The sequence below is a fragment of the Lycorma delicatula genome, chromosome 2, assembly GCF_047948215.1.
Source record: "Lycorma delicatula isolate Av1 chromosome 2, ASM4794821v1, whole genome shotgun sequence".
Taxonomy (NCBI): domain Eukaryota; kingdom Metazoa; phylum Arthropoda; class Insecta; order Hemiptera; family Fulgoridae; genus Lycorma; species Lycorma delicatula.
Window position 1 is genome coordinate 151,773,081 of NC_134456.1, and position 17,742 is coordinate 151,790,822.

The 17,742-nt window shown below is 32.2% G+C and overlaps 1 protein-coding gene across 3 annotated transcripts in view; it reads right to left on the reverse strand.

The window, feature by feature from the left end:
* The window catches only part of Pss (phosphatidylserine synthase 1 homolog l(3)77CDf), a 93,376-nt gene that overhangs the window by 8,926 nt on the left and 66,708 nt on the right, over positions 1 to 17,742 (reverse strand). For 2 of the 3 annotated variants that reach the window (XM_075356477.1, XM_075356471.1), the window contains one exon: positions 15,470 to 15,560. The exons of the other annotated variant lie outside the window; for it this stretch is intronic. In XM_075356477.1, coding sequence (XP_075212592.1) covers positions 15,470 to 15,560 — 91 coding nt within the window. The remainder of the gene's footprint in view (positions 1 to 15,469; positions 15,561 to 17,742) is intronic. 3 annotated transcript variants of the gene reach the window in all.

Consider the following 17,742-nt stretch of genomic DNA (forward strand, 5'->3'; position numbering starts at 1 on the left):
TTCAGAGCTCTCTTTTATTCTAATTTTGTTGATATTTTGTTTTATAGATTACGTTTTTGTCCTTTGTTTTGTTTCAATGCTACTGTGTTGTTATTGTTTCTTGTAATATTTTTATGTTTCGTAGAGTGTGTTGAATTCACTTTTACCTTCTAAGGGTAGGTAGTTCAATTCCTTTGTTTGGTTAGGTCCCTTTAGTCTTACTTAAGACTCGGTGAGATGTATTTAGTTTTGAGTTAATTAAATAATATGGGATTCGCATTGGTGGCATTCTGTCCGAGGAGAACTGGAATGTCAAAAGCCAAGGTTTTGAAGATGACCTCTGGTAAAGTCCATAAGGGCTTGGAACAGAGGGGGTGGCGAAGGGTTTCTTCCCCTATGGAGATCAGGATGTTCCAGGCTTCTCTTGAAAATAAATTTTAAAATGGGTGAAACAACAGACCTAAGACCCTTAAAGACAATGGGTGAAGTTACATCAACAAAGCCAACCGCAGAATTATACCTCAAAGATCAAAGAGCACTCAAAACTAGACTAAAGGAAAACCTATCAGATCCTGACCCTCAACAGTATTATCAACAATCTGATCTGTGTAAACACAGATTAGTAATAATAATAAAAGAAAACTGAATATAACTTACAACTTTAAAATTACTGATTATTAGGTAGATTTCATAAGATAAGAAAGCTACCTATCATAATGGGAACCATGAATCGACTTCCGGAAAATTTCGACATATCTTCATGTTTTACATCCCCCAGACCCCAAAATCACCACCAGTTCAAAAGTTTATATATACATTTATATATAAATACATATATACTTCAATTTCTTGTGGACATGATAACTGCTGTAATTTTGCACCAATCACTTTCAAATTGATACGTAAAATATGATGACCCAAAATCTCGGTCGAGTTTGTTAATGAGCAAAATCAGATCATTGTGGTGGAAATGGGGTGGACTTTTTCAAAAAAACAAAATATCGCTATAACTTTCTTATTAAGTAAAATATTGAACTCGTTTAAAGTTCCTGCTATTCTTTGGATAAAGGCCTAAAACTTAACTAAGTAAAGTCTTCTGATATCACCAACCATTGGCCTACGGGGTGGAGAAAATGGGGTTTTGAAGACAAAAAAAATCATATCTCCCTTAATAGGCACAGTATCGAATTAGTTTAAAGTGGTCGGTCGTTAGTCCTTTAAGTTTCAAATGCAACCATTGTCGTATTGAGTAAATTTGAAGTTTTTCTTAACTTTAAGGTAGAAATCTTTTTTACCCCCCTACTTAGCACTGGTGAAATCTACCTCTGCCTTCCAGCATGCCAAATGGGATTTTTATTAAATGTTTCACTATTAAATTACTCGAAGCATTCAGTTGTAACAAACAATGAATCTTGAAAAAAAATTTAATGATAGCAATTCACAGAAAAGTACAAGAGTAGAAACAACAGAAAGTAAATCACATAGAAAAGCTGCAAGGGAGTTTTATGAAGAGACTGAAATGAGCAAAATATTATAGATGGGCAACTAACTTGATCATCAAAATAACACTTTTTTTTCTGTTTGTCTTAATAGAGATACAATTGTAAACTTTACCACCTAACACAACTAAACTATGTTCAGTTAAATTTTTCCTGCACAGAAATTTTTATCAATTGCAACAATCACTAGCCACTAATAAATGTCAACATAAGAGTGAACTGCACCTAATGGTTAACTTTGTGATCGAGAGAATAGTGTGATGAATTTTTTTGTAAATGTGGCTTTTGCCATTACATTTAATCCTAGTTACACGACCCTCATTTCCCAGAATACTATTACCTTAGATGTTACAGAACCATAAGGTTGTGGATATAAGTTATCTTATTGCAGAACCAAAATTATCAAAGTAAAATTTATTATTTTCTTACATCTAACCTAACAAAAGTGTAGATTCTAAATATAATTTACTGCTGTGTGGTATTCTAAGCATAATTCCCTCTAAGCTATGCAGCCACGCAATGATTTTGAGGTATTGCAATAAATTGCACAGAGAAATTTATTTCCTGCGCATACACAGTCAGGTATTCTAAATATGCAAGTTATACTCAATGACACGTTTAGTTAAGACTATGGAGTAGCAGACACTGTGACTTTCTTAGGAAGTTTATAATTACTATACACAATAAAAACATTCTATTCAGTTATCAGCAGTTCTTCACACCACCGCCTAAGTTACTGATATAATTTAATAATTAATCATCATCAATCTATTAATTATATAAGCCTACATTAGCTGCAATATAATAAAAAAGTATAAAAAATATCTATTGAGGATGTTAAATTTAAAGAAAAAAATTTTCTGTATGAATCACATTATAATCAGTCATTAATCACAATTAATAGTTGAAATCTGTCAACTGATTTATAAATACATTCATACTGAAAAGAATGACATAATACGTGTTAATGATGAAAATAAATACACATGGAAATGCTAAACAATATGAGATATTAAATGTAGACATTTCACTTCCTTTTTGCAAGGCTGACCGTGAATTGCAATTTTTTTTAAAAGGATAATACTTCAAGTGATCTCCATTTAAACAAATAAACATGTTGTTTAATATAAGTAACCATTACAAGGTATGCTCATGCTACAAAGCACATTCCTTGTACGTAAATGACCGTGACGACAAAGAATACATAGTCAACTAGTATTAAGTAACTGAAGAATACTTTACTAAGCACATAGATTATGAAAAGGACTATGCATGCCACTGCTTGACCAAATAAAAACACAGTGAACAACACTGTGCATGCAATATAAGCAAATGAAGTAACAAAAAATATTCACAAATAGGTACACGAGCATATTTTGTAAGATCTACTTGCCTTGGATATTTGAGTTGGTTACAAAATGTTGTACCTTGTACAACAACATGTACAAGTGTAGTATGATCATTACTCTAAATTTGGTTTTTTGTCTCACTGCAAAGGTCTGGTGAAAATATGGTACTTATTTCTATTATTTGTTTTAAAGTTTCAATTATAATACATTATATTGAAATAATTATATTGATAATTTGTCCTTCAACATTCAGATAGAAATGTCTAAACAAAGATAAAAACAGCAAATATGCTCAGTAAAAAAGCTTGCATATTATTTAAAAAGGAATGGCTTTCAATATTAGTAGAAATAGATACACCATCTTTAGTTAAAAAAGAAACCATGAAAATAAATAAAATTTTTCAATATGATGAAGAAACTGGAAATGGTTTACGTACTTTTTGTGTGGAAGCAATATCACCAGGAAAATTTAGATGGGAAAAAAGTGGGATTCATGGAAATTAGATTATTTGAAACGGCATTTAATTTTAAAAAAATACCTACATAAGCAATAAATAAACTGAAACATTTGAAAAATGTTGAATTTAAAAAATTATAATGGAAACTTCTGAAGAATATCAATTTAAAAATGAAAAACAAGAATGTACAAAACCAGATTATGATTTGGTGAAGATTGTAATTGGACACATGATATTGGCAATAAAAATCATAAGTCGATTAATTCTGATCTTGACATATATTAATACATGGAGAAATTTATTAAACTACCTCAAAATTGGAGAAGCAAAAATTATGCATTTGAATTTATTGAATGTATAAGCTCTGCACTTACAAAAACACATTTAATTAAACTTGTAAGTGAGAAAATCTAGTTTTTGTGCTTTAGATAAAAACACTGAATATTTCTGTACAAAAAGCGCTAATTTTGCATTTTAAATATTGTGTTGATAATAAAATTGTATCCAAAACTGTATTTAGAGGTATAGTGAAACTGGAAAACTGTGATAGAACGAAAATAATTTGGATATTCAAAAATTGTAATGTTTACGAGTAATGGAGTCAATGTCATACTCAGAAAGAAAAATGGGATAGCAGCAATATAAAGAGAATATCACATTTAACTGAACACAGTGTAGCAAATAGGGAAGATTTACGATTAAATGATGCATGGAAAAATGTATCTATTGCAGGATATAGAAGATTTGATTAGAAGTGTGTACACAATTTTTCACCAATCTAGCATAAAAAAAAATTTGAAGAATTAATTTGTGTCAGAGCACGATGTTATACCATTTAAACATTAAATGAAGTAAGATGGTTATCCGGGTATTTTGCAGTTGGTGCTTTAGTATAAAATTACTGTACATTTGAGTACTGTAAAAATCAGACTGCACAATGCAATGACCTCATTTGTAAATATTGTGAAAAAATTGTGACTAATACACAATATCGTATAGCAATATTTGCTGTGAATGATGTATTAAGAAGAGATTAAATACTTGTACAAATATCTACCAAAAAGTCATTAAACAATCATCCATGCTCATCAATATGTAAAAATTAAAATTAAAAACTCAATATCTGGGTCATGAAATATCTCTTGGAGTGATACTGTAAGAGAAATAGCATGTCAAAATGATATTGATACATCAGTTATAATTTGATTTATTGAATGTGTATGTTTGCATTTAGAGAGCAGATTTCCAAATAAAAAATTCAAAGATTGGCAAGAATTTGAAAATGAAATTATTATTAATTCAGGAAACAATTTAGATTTCAGACAGCAATACGTAATTCAACTTTTCAAAAAATATTCACAATTTATGTGAAATAAAAACGTTTTGTACATAAAATATGAAATGAATATTAAAAATTGAAATTTACAATTCTACAGAAAACTAAACTAGGATTGTTCAAGACTTTTGTTCAGTCTTGAACAAATATACAGTAACCTTTGTTCAAACTAATCCTTAATTTCCTACCATCCCCTTTCTACATAACATTATGGGAACTTTTCAAGCATCCAACGCAAACTGCAAACATGGATTTTCTGTTATGAATTCCAAACAAAATACTGAAACAAACTCGAAAATGAACACTTTGGTGACCTTATGAGAATTAAATTGCATTTAGCCAATGGTCAAGAACTTAACATAAATGAAGTTTGCAAAGAATGGATTTCTATGAAAGACCAAAGACAAAATGTTTAAAAGGTTAAGAAAAATTTAATATAAAATAAAAATAGCTAATTGTTTTCGTTTAACAGCTTGACTGCACACTGAAAAATGAACAAGGCTGCTGTACTTATTTTGCTGAAAATATCCAACAGTGCTGGCAATTTTTTTTTCAATTTTAATAACGGTTTTGTATCCTACTACTAATGTTTGATACCAATTTCACTGCAACTTTACTTTTTGAAATATTCAAAAATAAATTTGAGACATCAATTGCTCACATCATTCATGGATAACAAGACACCAATTGATGTCTCAGAATGTTTAATGTAATTTACTTGAATTATAATATCTTTTTCTACTCTATGAATCATGAGACCTTGCCGTTGGTGAGGGGGCTTGAGTGCTCAGTGATACAGAGTAGCTGGACCGAAGGTGCAACCATATCGGAGAGGTATCTGTTGAGAGCCAGACTAAAGAATGATTCCAGAAAGAGGGCAGCAGCTCTTTCAGTAGTTGTTAGGGGCGTGAGTCAGGACGACTTAGAACGGCCATATCAACATCACTCAGTCCTCTGAGTACTGCACAGCTGAAAGCAATGGAAAACTACAGCTGCTTTTTTTCCAAGAAAGTGTGGCTCTCTGCATTTTCATATAGCAATGATGGAGGTGCCTTCCTTGGTACTAAGGACTACTTAGTACCAACTACTTGGACTACTAAGGAAGGGGTCACGAGAAAATTAAAAAATAACATTCTACTAAACTTCTAACATTCCACGCTCCGAGTCGGAGCGTGGAATGTTAGAAGTTTAAAAAAGGTTGGTAGGCTAGAAAATTTAAAAAAGGAAATGGTTAGGATAAATGTGGATGTAGTAGGAATCTGTGAGGTTTGGTGGGAAGAGGAAGGCGACTTTTGGTCAGGTGATTTTAGAATAATTAACTCAGCTTCAAATAATGGGCAGGCAGGAGTAGGTTTCATAATGAACAAGAAGATAGGGTAGAGTATTTCAAAACGCATAGCGATAGAATCATTGTAATAAGGATAAAATCAAAACCTAAACCAACAACGATTGTTAACGTCTATATGCCTACAAGCGCCCATGATGATGATGATGAGGTAGAATGTGTATACGAAGAGATTGATGAAGTAATTAAACACATAAAAGGAGATGAAAATTAAATAGTAGTTGGAGATTGGAATGCAAGGAAGGAAATATAGTGGTTGAATATGGGCTGGGCAAAAGGAATGAAAGAGGGGACAGACTTATGGAGTTTTACTCGAAGTATAAGTTAGTAATTGCCAACACCCAATTTAAAAATCATAATAGAAGAATATACACTTGGAAAAAGCCAGGCAATACTGCAAGGTATCAGATAGATTATATCATGGTTAAGCAAAGATTTAGAAATCAACTCGTTGACTGCAAAACTTACCCTGGAGCAGACATTGATAGCGACCACAATTTAGTGATAATGAAATGTAGATTGGGGTTTAAAAACCTGAAGAAAAGGTGTCAGATAAATCGGTGGCATTTAGAAAAGCTTGAGGAAGAGGAGGTAAAGAAGATTTTGAGGAGGACGTCGCAAGAGGCCTGAGTAAAACAGATAAGGTAGAAAATGTAGAAGAAGAATGGAAGGATGTTAAAAAGGAAATTCTTAAATCAGCAAAAGCGAACTTAGGCGGAACAAAGAGAACTGGTAGAAAACCTTGGGTTTCAGACGATATATTGCAACTGATGGATGAATGTAAAAAATATAAGAATGCTAGTGATGAAGAAAGTAAAAGGAACTATCGGCAATTAAGAAATACTATAAAAAGGAAGTGCAAACTAGCGAAAGAAGAGTGGATTAAAGAAACGTGTTCAGAAGTGGAAAGAGAAATGAACATTGGTAAAATAGTCAGAGCATACAGGAAAGTTAAGTAAAATTTTGGGGTACATAAATTAAAATCTAATGTGTTAAACAAAGATGGTACATTGAATTATAATACGAAAGGTAAAGTCGATAGGTGGGTGGAATATATTGAAGTTATATGGAGGAAATGAATTAGAAAATGGGTGTTATAGAGGAAGAAGAGGAAGTTGAGGAGGATGAAATGGGAGAAACAATACTGAGATTTGAATTTAAGAGAGCATTAAAAGATTTAAATGGCAGAAAGGCTCCTGGAATAGACAGAATACTTGTAGAATTACTGTGCAGTGCAGGTGAGGAAGCGATTGTTGGTTATACAAACTGGTGTGTAATATTTATGAAAAAGGGGAAGTTCCATCAGACTTCAAAGTGTTATAGTCATGATACCAAAGAAAGCAGGGGCAGATAAATGTGAAGAATAGAGAACAATTAGTTTAACTAGTCATGCATAAAAAATCTTAACTAGAATTCTATACAGAAGAATTGAGAGGAGAGTGGAAGAAGTGTTAGGAGAAGACCAATTTGGTTTCAGGAAAAGTATAGGGACAAGGGAAGCAATTTTAGGCCTCAGATTAATAGTAGAAGGAACATTAATGAAAAGCAAAACAACATACTTGGCATTTATAGAGCTAGAAAAGGCATTCGATAACGTAGACTGGAATAAAATGCTAACATTTTACAAAAATTAGGGTTCAAATACAGAGACAGAAGAACAATTGCTAACATGTACAGGAGCCAAACAGCAATATTAATAATTGAAGAACATAAGAAAGAAGCCATAATAAGAAAGGGAGTTCGACAAGGATGTTCCCTATCCCCGTTACTTTTTAATCTTTACATGGAACTAGCAGTTAATGATGTTAAAGAACAATTTAGATTCGGAGTAACAGTACCAGGTGAAAAGATAAAGATGCTACGATTTGCTGATGATATAGTAATTCTAGCCGAGAGTAAAAAGGATTTAGAAGAAACAATGAACGGCATAGATGAAGTCCTACGCAAGAACTATCGCATGAAAATAAACAAGAACAAAACAAAAGTAATGAAATGTAGTAGAAATAACAAAGATGGACCACTGAATGTGAAAATAGAAGGAGAAAAGATTATGGAGGTAGAAGAATTTTGTTATTTGGGAAGTAGAATTACTAAAGATGGACAAAGCAGGAGCGATATAAAATGCCGAATAGCACAACCGAAACGAGCCTTCAGTCAGAAATATAATTTGTTTACATCAAAAATTAATTTAAATGTCAGGAAAAGATTTTTGAAAGTATATGTTTGGAGCGTTGCTTTATATGGAAGTGAAACTTGGACAATCAGACTATCTGAGAAGAAAAGATTAGAAGCTTTTGAAATGTGGTGCTATAGGAAAATGTTAAAAATCAGACGGGTGGATAAAGTGACAAATTAAGAGGTATTGCGGCAAATAGATGAAGGAAGAAGCATTTGGAAAAATATAGTTAAAAGAAGAGACAGACTTATAGGCCACATATGAAGGCATCCTGGAATAGTCGCTTTAATATTGGAAGGACAGGTAGAAGAAAAAAATTGTGTAGGCAAGCCATGTTTGGAATATGTAAAACAAATTGTTAGGTATCTATGATGAAGGGGGTATACCGAAATGAAACAACTAGCACTAGATAGGGAATCTTGGAGAGCTGCATCAAACCAGTCATATGACTGAAGACAAAATAAAAATATCTTTTACGTACTAACAACTGATTGTATTTATGCTTAAATCTACAACTCCAGAATTGTTTGAATACTATTTTTATTAATTGCTATACTTTTTTTAAAAATAAATCACTAAGAGTCACTCTCTTCTGTAATAAAATCACATTTTATTGATAATTATATTTTGAATTGAATCTTTTAAAAGTTAAATTTGAATTTAATATTTTAAAGAGTATTTGATATTAAGATCTAACTAAACTTTATCTGTAAACAAATAAAATTAATTCACATTTTATTACAACACTTTTTAATATTTTTTCCTTTCTTTTTTTGGGAATTTTCAAAAAACATTCTTTAATTTCAAATTTAAAGAAAAACTTCAGTGCTACACATAGCACACAAATATACAGAATTTTATCTTTAAAATAATATGTAATTTGATACAAAAAATAACCTCCTCTATGAATCATGAGACCTTGCCGTTGGTGAGGGGGCTTGAGTGCTCAGGGATACAGAGTAGCTGGACCGAAGGTGCAACCATATCGGAGAGGTATCTGTTGAGAGCCAGACTAAGGAATGATTCCTGAAAGAGGGCAGCAGCTCTTTCAGTAGTTGTTAGGGGCGTGAGTCAGGACGACTTAAACGGCCGTATCAACATCACTCAGTCCTCTGAGTACTGCGCAGCTGAAAGCAATGGAAAACTACAGCTGTTTTTTTTTTCCAAGAAAATGTGGCTCTGCATTTTCAAAAGCAATAATGGAGGCGCCTTCCTTGGTAAAATATTCCGGAGGTAAAATAGTCCCCCGTTCGGATCTCCGGGTGGGGACTACTAAGGAAGGGGTCACCAGAAAAGTAAAAAATAACATTCTACGAGTCGGAGTGTGGAATGTTAGAAGCTTAAAAAAGGTTGGTAGGCTAGAAAATTTAAAAAGAGAAATGGATAGGGTAAACGTGGATATAGTAGGAATTAGTGAGGTTCGGTGGGAAGAGGAAGGCGACTTTTGGTCGGGTGACTTTAGAGTAATTAACTCAGCGTCAAATAATGGGCAGGCAGGAGTAGGTTTCGTGATGAACAAGAAAACAGGGAGGAGAGTGGAGTATTTCAAGACGCATAGCGATAGAGTCATTGTAATAAGGATAAATTCAAAACCTAAACCGACAACGATTGTTAACGTCTATATGCCTACAAGCGCCCATGATGATGATGAGGTAGAATGTGTATATGAAGAGATTGATGAAGCAATTAAACACGTAAAAGGAGATGAAAATTTAATAATAGTTGGAGATTGGAATGCAAGCATTGGAAAAGGCAAGGAAGGAAATATAGTGGGTGAATACGGGCTGGGCAAAAGGAATGAAAGAGGGGACCGACTTATAGAGTTTTGCACGAAGTATAATTTAGTAATTGCCAACACCCAATTTAAAAATCATAATAGAAGAATATACACTTGGAAAAAGCCAGGCGATACTGCAAGGTATCAGATAGATTATATCATGGTTAAGCAAAGATTTAGAAATCAACTCGTGGACTGCAAAACTTACCCTGGAGCAGACATTGATAGCGACCATAATTTGGTGATAATGAAATGTAGATTGGGGTTTAAAAACCTGAAGAAAAGGTGTCAGATGAATCGGTGGAATTTAGAGAAGCTTGAGGAAGAGGAGGTAAAGAAGATTTTTGAGGAGGACATCGCTAGAGGTCTGAGTAAAAATGATAAGATAGAAAATGTAGAAGAAGAATGGGAGAATGTTAAAAAGGAAATTCTTAAATCAGCAGAAGCGAACTTAGGCGGAATAAAGAGAACTGGTAGAAAACCTTGGGTTTCAGACGATATAATGCAGCTGATGGATGAACGTAGAAAATATAAGAATGCTAGTGATGAAGAAAGTAAAAGGAACTATCGGCAATTAAGAAATGCTATAAACAGGAAGTGCAAACTGGCGAAAGAAGAGTGGATTAAAGAAAAGTGTTCAGAAGTGGAAAGAGAAATGAACATTGGTAAAATAGACGGAGCATACAGGAAAGTTAAGGAAAATTTTGGGGTACATAAATTAAAATCTAATAATGTGTTAAACAAAGATGGTACACCTATATATAATACGAAAGGTAAAGTCGATAGATGGGTGGAATATATTGAAGAGTTATACGGAGGAAATGAATTAGAAAATGGTTTTATAGAGGAAGAAGAGGAAGTTGAGGAGGATGAAATGGGAGAAACAATACTGAGATCTGAATTTAAGAGAGCATTAAAAGATTTAAATGGCAGAAAGGCTCCTGGAATAGACGGAATACCTGTAGAATTACTGCGCAGTGCAGGGGAGGAGGCGATTGATAGATTATACAAACTGGTGTGTAATATTTATGAAAAAGGGGAATTTCCGTCAGAGTTCAAAAAAAGTGTTATAGTAATGATACCAAAGAAATCAGGGGCAGATAAATGTGAAGAATACAGAACAATTAGTTTAACTAGTCATGCATCAAAAATCTTAACTAGAATTCTATACAGAAGAATTGAGAGGAGAGTGGAGGAAGTGTTAGGAGAAGACCAATTTGGTTTCAGGAAAAGTATAGGGACAAGGGAAGCAATTTTAGGCCTCAGATTAATAGTAGAAGGAAGATTAAAGAAAAACAAACCAACATACTTGGCGTTTATAGACCTAGAAAAGGCATTTGATAACGTAGACTGGAATAAAATGTTCAGCATTTTAAAAAAATTAGGGTTCAAATACAGAGATAGAAGAACAATTGCTAACATGTACAGGAACCAAACAGCAACAGTAGCAATTGAAGAACATAAGAAAGAAGCCATAATAAGAAAGGGAGTCCGACAAGGATGTTCTCTATCTCCGTTACTTTTTAATCTTTACATGGAACTAGCAGTTAATGATGTTAAAGAACAATTTAGATTCGGAGTAACAGTACAAGGTGAAAAGATAAAGATGCTACGATTTGCTGATGATATAGTAATTCTAGCCGAGAATAAAAAGGATTTAGAAGAAACAATGAACGGCATAGATGAAGTCCTACGCAAGATCTATTGCATGAAAATAAACAAGAACAAAACAAAAGTAATGAAATGTAGTAGAAATAACAAAAATGGACCACTGAATGTGAAAATAGGAGGAGAAAAGATTATGGAGGTAGAAGAATTTTGTTATTTGGGAGGTAAAATTACTAAAGATGGACGAAGCAGGAGCGATATAAAATGCCGAATAGCACAAGCTAAACGAGCCTTCAGTAAGAAATATAAGTGGTTTACATCAAAAATTAATTTAAATGTCAGGAAAAGATTTTTGAAAGTGTATGTTTGGAGTGTCGCTTTATATGGAAGTGAAACTTGGACAATCGGAGTATCTCAGAAGAAAAGGTTAGAAGCTTTTGAAATGTGGTGCTATAGGAGAATGTTAAAAATCAGATGGGTGGATAAAGTGACAAATGAGGAGGTATTGCGGCAAATAGATGAAGAAAGAAGCATTTGGAAAAATATAGTTAAAAGAAGAGACAGACTTATAGGCCACATACTAAGGCATCCTGGAATAGTCGCTTTAATTTTGGAAGGTCAGGTAGAAGGGAAAAATTGTGTAGGCAGGCCACGTTTGGAATATGTAAAACAAATTGTTAGGGATGTAGGATGTAGAGGGTATACTGAAATGAAACGACTAGCACTAGATAGGGAATCTTGGAGAGCTGCATCAAACCAGTCAAATGACTGAAGACAAAAAAAAAAAAAACAAAAAATAAAAAATAAACAATAATACTGCATCGTAAGTGTGACATTATTCTGAGACATCATTTAATGTCTCATAACAGTATTAGATTGCTATGTCTCATAGCAATAATGAATAACTGGCTGAGGCATCATTTGATGTCTCACAGCAGTCAACCTGTTATATTTCTATACATAAGTAAGTGAATGTACTGATAATTGATACACATGTATATAATACCAATAAAAGTTTTTGCAAAAATCAATTTTTGAATAATGGTTTTGGTTACAATTGATTTTTATGGGCGCAGCTCTGGAAAAAATTCAAGGGAACTTTGATTCTAAATACAATTAACTAGTTTAGAGGGGGATAAAAAGGACATGATATTTAGAAATTGTATAACAGTATAAATTTCTGTCCTAAAACCTGTAATCTATGCTGATAATGATACAAATCATAAATATAAGATTATTAATCAGTTTCATTTTGGATACCTTCAATGCAATCAATCTAAATGGTTATCTTGAGTTTTTATGGCATTGTTTCTTTACTTAGTTAGACCTGAATCTTATTCCGCTTTCAAACTACACTATTGCATTCAAATTATTTTTTCTACTTGCAATTTAACTAAACCAAAAATATCAAGAAATTTCCTTTAATGCTAACAATACAGTATTCAATTTGTTCAAATGGATTGTTCTACTTAAGTACTTCATGAATCTAATAACATGTTTGTATCATATTTTTCTACCTTTATTTACAAGTTACTTTTAAAGTTCTGCTACATTAATTTTCCTTTCCTGCTTATATTTATTTGTTTTAAAAAAGCAAAACCTTTATAAGAAAAAAACAAAGTACGGATATATTTAAAAAAAGTGCTAATACAACTTGTCTATTGACTCCAAAACATTGCACTGATATAGCTGAAATAGTATAAAATAATATGACAATGGAAGCATAAGGTCTTTTCTTTTAAGCTGAAGTATTGTGTTAAGTTGCACGAAAAAAGTTCTGTTCTGATTTGGCAGGTACTGGATATTGTTTTTTAAGAATAAATGACTACTCTTTTTTACAAAGATAACACATTTATAAATATTACCACATGGATTGATCAATTAATACATTAATCAATCAATTCTGATAGCCTATTTGTGTATCTTAAAGCCTCATTCTAACGTTTTAAATGAGCCCAAGAGATGACAGTATACTTTAGACAGGAAAATATATAAGCATAATTAATATTTAATAATGGTGACAAGCTAAGCAAGGTATTTAACCTACTTCACATAGAATGCTGCTTCCTTCATGAGAAATGAATTTGTTTGATATCCCATTAGATAGTATGAGGTCTGTTCAAAAAATAATTAAACTTTTTTAATTATGCGCCAAAAGAGATATTTAGTGACATGCAGTTGGCAGTACTGTGTTCCGCATAGCCTCCTCTATAAGTGCATGTTCTTGGATTGTTGATATCTCATTTAGTTTTTGTATTATTGTTATTTGAGTGCAATGTGTTTAAGTGTTAGTAGCAATTTTTGTAATGTGGGTTTTTCAGGAGTAACAATACAATGTAAAATTTTGCGTGAAACTGGGGAAAACTTTCAAAAAACTTTTCAAGTTTTGAAATAAACTTACGGAGATGATGCTCTGGGTCGTATACAATGCTGCGAATGGTTTTCATGATTTAAAAGTGGTCATCAGTCAATTGAAGATGACCCTCGACCAAGAAGGCCTTTGACTTCAACTGATTACATACATGTTTAGAAAATCAACAATCTGGTGCTTGCAAATCACCGATTGACTGTCAGAGAGCTTACAGAAAGGGTTAGCATGTAGTCTGGATCATGCCATGACATTTTGACTGAAAAATTGAATATGCATAGAGTTGCAGCAAAGTTTGTTCCTCTTTGATGACCAAACAGTAGAAAGAACATCGATTGGACAATTACCTGCAACTCCTTAAACAAACCAATGACGATGAAACATTCATGTAAAGGATCGTAATGAGAGAAAGCTGGGTTTTCGGCTAAGACATTGAGACAAAAGTTCAATCATCAAAAAATCACACATTGCAAAAATTGCTACTATCACTTAAACATATTGCACTCAAATAACAATAACATGAAAACTAAACAAGATATCAACAATCTAAGAATATGTGGTTACAGAGGAAGTTATATGGAACACAATTCTGTCAACTGCATGTCACTATATATCTCCACTGGCGCGTAATTAAAAAAGTTTGCTTATTTTTTGAACAGACTTCATATAAATAAATCGCAGTTCTAGGTCCATAACTAATACTTTCAAACTAGAAACCAGGAGAAAGATTTATAAACTTTATTTTCTGAAGGAAACAGTTGTTCATTGTAGAAAGTAACGATGTCTTATAGCAAATAAACATAAATTGAGGAAAACATGATATAACAGCTACGCACCATACCCAAAAATGTATTACAGGAAACATTTCAACAATGGAAGAAATGTTGGAAAGGATGTATTATCAACAACGGGGACTTCTTTGAAGGGGACAACTTATAAATAACAGTTGTAAATACAACTGTTTTACAACTAAGTTGTAAAGTTTTTATAACACTAGTTCAAGTTTTTTGGCAGAACTAATAATTTAACCAATTTTTTATAAAAGGTATACAATATTAAAAAAATAAAAGTTTGGCATACAAATTAACTAGTAGTAAATCTAGACATTAACCCTTTCAATGGATCATTTATAGAATCAAAGTATGCTTATACACTTAAAAGTTTTTCAGATTTTTATAAATAAGAAAAGCGACAATAGAAACTGTAAAAATTGCATTTTAGCCATGAACTCGGCTAATAGTGGGGAGTTTCTTGTCATTCACCACTGAAAGGGTTATGTAGAGGAAATTAAAAATTAATAATCAATTTTATAAACACACATGTGAATGAATGCAAGAGGTAATCAAAATTTACTATTAGATCTCTTATCATCTAAAAAAAAAAACCTCACATTCATAAGTATTATGATACAATCATAAACAAAAAAGATTATTGAAAACTTAAAAATATAAAATAAAAGAAAACAAAGAGCAGTGAACATCTAAATGTTATAAAAATAAAATAACAGGTTTGCATTATTATTACTAACAATAATTCACAATGAATTATTGTTACTATACTCTATCTTACTATACCTTCAATTTCAGATCTTGATTCACTTTCGGAAAAACTCAATGAAGGTGATTTACAAGGTGATGTTTCATGTGAAAATTCATTATCACCAGTCTGTAAAACACGAAAAACCACACAACATGCAATGAGTACAAAAATATCATGCTTTAACATTTTGTCACTCAAAAGAAAAATTATCATGGTATACATCATATTATCATCAACACATAAATGTTAAGTTATTAGAATAAAATGATATAATTATATTTAGCTACTATGTATCTGATGCTAATGAATTTTTTTTAATGCAAGCAAAACAAAATGGTACTAAGTAAAATACAAAAGATATACAATGGTAAGAAAAGAAATTGAAATCATTTGTGTGTATTTGTACAATTACAGGTAACTATATATACTAGGCGTGGTTCAAAAGTTAGGGCTGCTGAGTTATAAATTACTAGCAACATTGATTGATTTACACAGTAGTTTTAAGTGGTCTGCTGAGCATGTAACCGCCACATTGCCGTCAATTCATTGTTGTTTACCTTTGCGAGACAGTGTATTAAAATGAGTACAGTAATTACAAATCCCACCAGTTGTGAATGTCGATTAGTGATTAGATTTATAAATACAAGAGGACATAATGCTGCTGAAATTCACTTTTAATTGTGTCTAAACATACGGACCTACTGCAATGATTAAAGATAAAGTCAAAGGTGTCATGAGTTTAAGGAAGATCGTTCAAATATTCTCATGATGAAAAGAGAAATGGCAGATCTGTCTATTGTCTTGACTAATAATCTCACTGAACATATGAATGCAAAAGTTAGAGAAAATCATCGCTTTATGATTAGCAATCTTTTTCTAGAATTTCCGGAAGTTTCAATAACGTTGAGAATCATGCCAGGCACTCTAGGCTACTGTAAACTGTGTGCATGGTGGGTGCTAAAAATGTTGGCCAGAGTTTACAAAGATCACAGAATAACATCTGTACGTGCTTTTCTTGGCTGCTTTAACCACAAGGACACAAAATTTTCCCCATATTGTCACTGGTGACAAAACATGGATTTTGTATGTCAATGTGGAGACGAAACAACAATCCATGCTGGTGTCATTTCGGTTCACCCTAGAGTAAAAAAATTCAAACAAGCCCTATCTCGAAGGAAAATCATGCCATCTGTAGTCGGAATCAAAAGAGGGTACTTACGTATTAATGCTACCGCAGCTACAGCTTTATTTAAAAACAAAGTAGTCAATCGGATTTCAGTGGAAAATGGGCTGATATAAAGTTTAACATAGATTCAAAACAGTCTCTTTATTAATTTTAATAAATGGTTATTTTTATTTATTTTATAAATATAATTTATATTTATATATCAAGGTTAGCGAAAGAAAGCGAGCTTAGGTTAAGTTTGGTTAAATTATATTTATAAAATAAATAAATATAAATAACCATTTCTTAAAATTAATAGACTCAATAAAATAAATACTCAATTTAAATAATGCTGTAGTTGCGGTGGTGTTAATACGTAAGTACCCAAAAGAGTATGCTTTTGATTGATTTCATAGAACCTGGAACATCCATCACATCACACAAGTCTACTGTGAAACACTTTCTAAACTGCATCGTGCCATTCAAAGCCAACGATGGGGAATGCTGAGATCAGAAATTGTTCTTCTTCAAGATAATGTATGTCTGCACATGGCTGTATCCATAACAGAAACAATTCAAAAATGGCGATTAAGTAGAAAAATAAAGTAAATATGTTAAGTATTTGAAACAATTAATACATTTTTCATTTTGTTACTAATTGGCTCTTACTTTTGAATTGCGCCTCATATTTTAACTTATTTTTCTGTAACTTAAATACCAATATCTGTTGCAAGTTTTATAGCTTATTTAACTAAACATTTTTAATGATAAACCGAACCAAATTTTCTAGATAAAATTTTTTAATAACTTCAATACAATTTCAATAATACTTGCAACCATCTCCAGTGAGAAGTGCTATTGATTTAACACTGGCATCAGCTGATAATACAGCAGGTTTCAATTTTAATTAGGAAGACATGCGTTTACAATGTGGTTTAAAAGTATATCTGGTTATAACTGAGCTCTTTATTTGATGTATCATTATTATGTGGTAATATAATTCACATCTTCATGTTAATTTGTTATTCTGATTTAAAAATATTTAGAATATCAAGTTCATTATCAGTGGATTTGTAGTTTGAACATGTGAAATGGTTGGCAAGTGTTGACTTCATGTTGCTATTGAGTGCTTTCAAGTGTTCA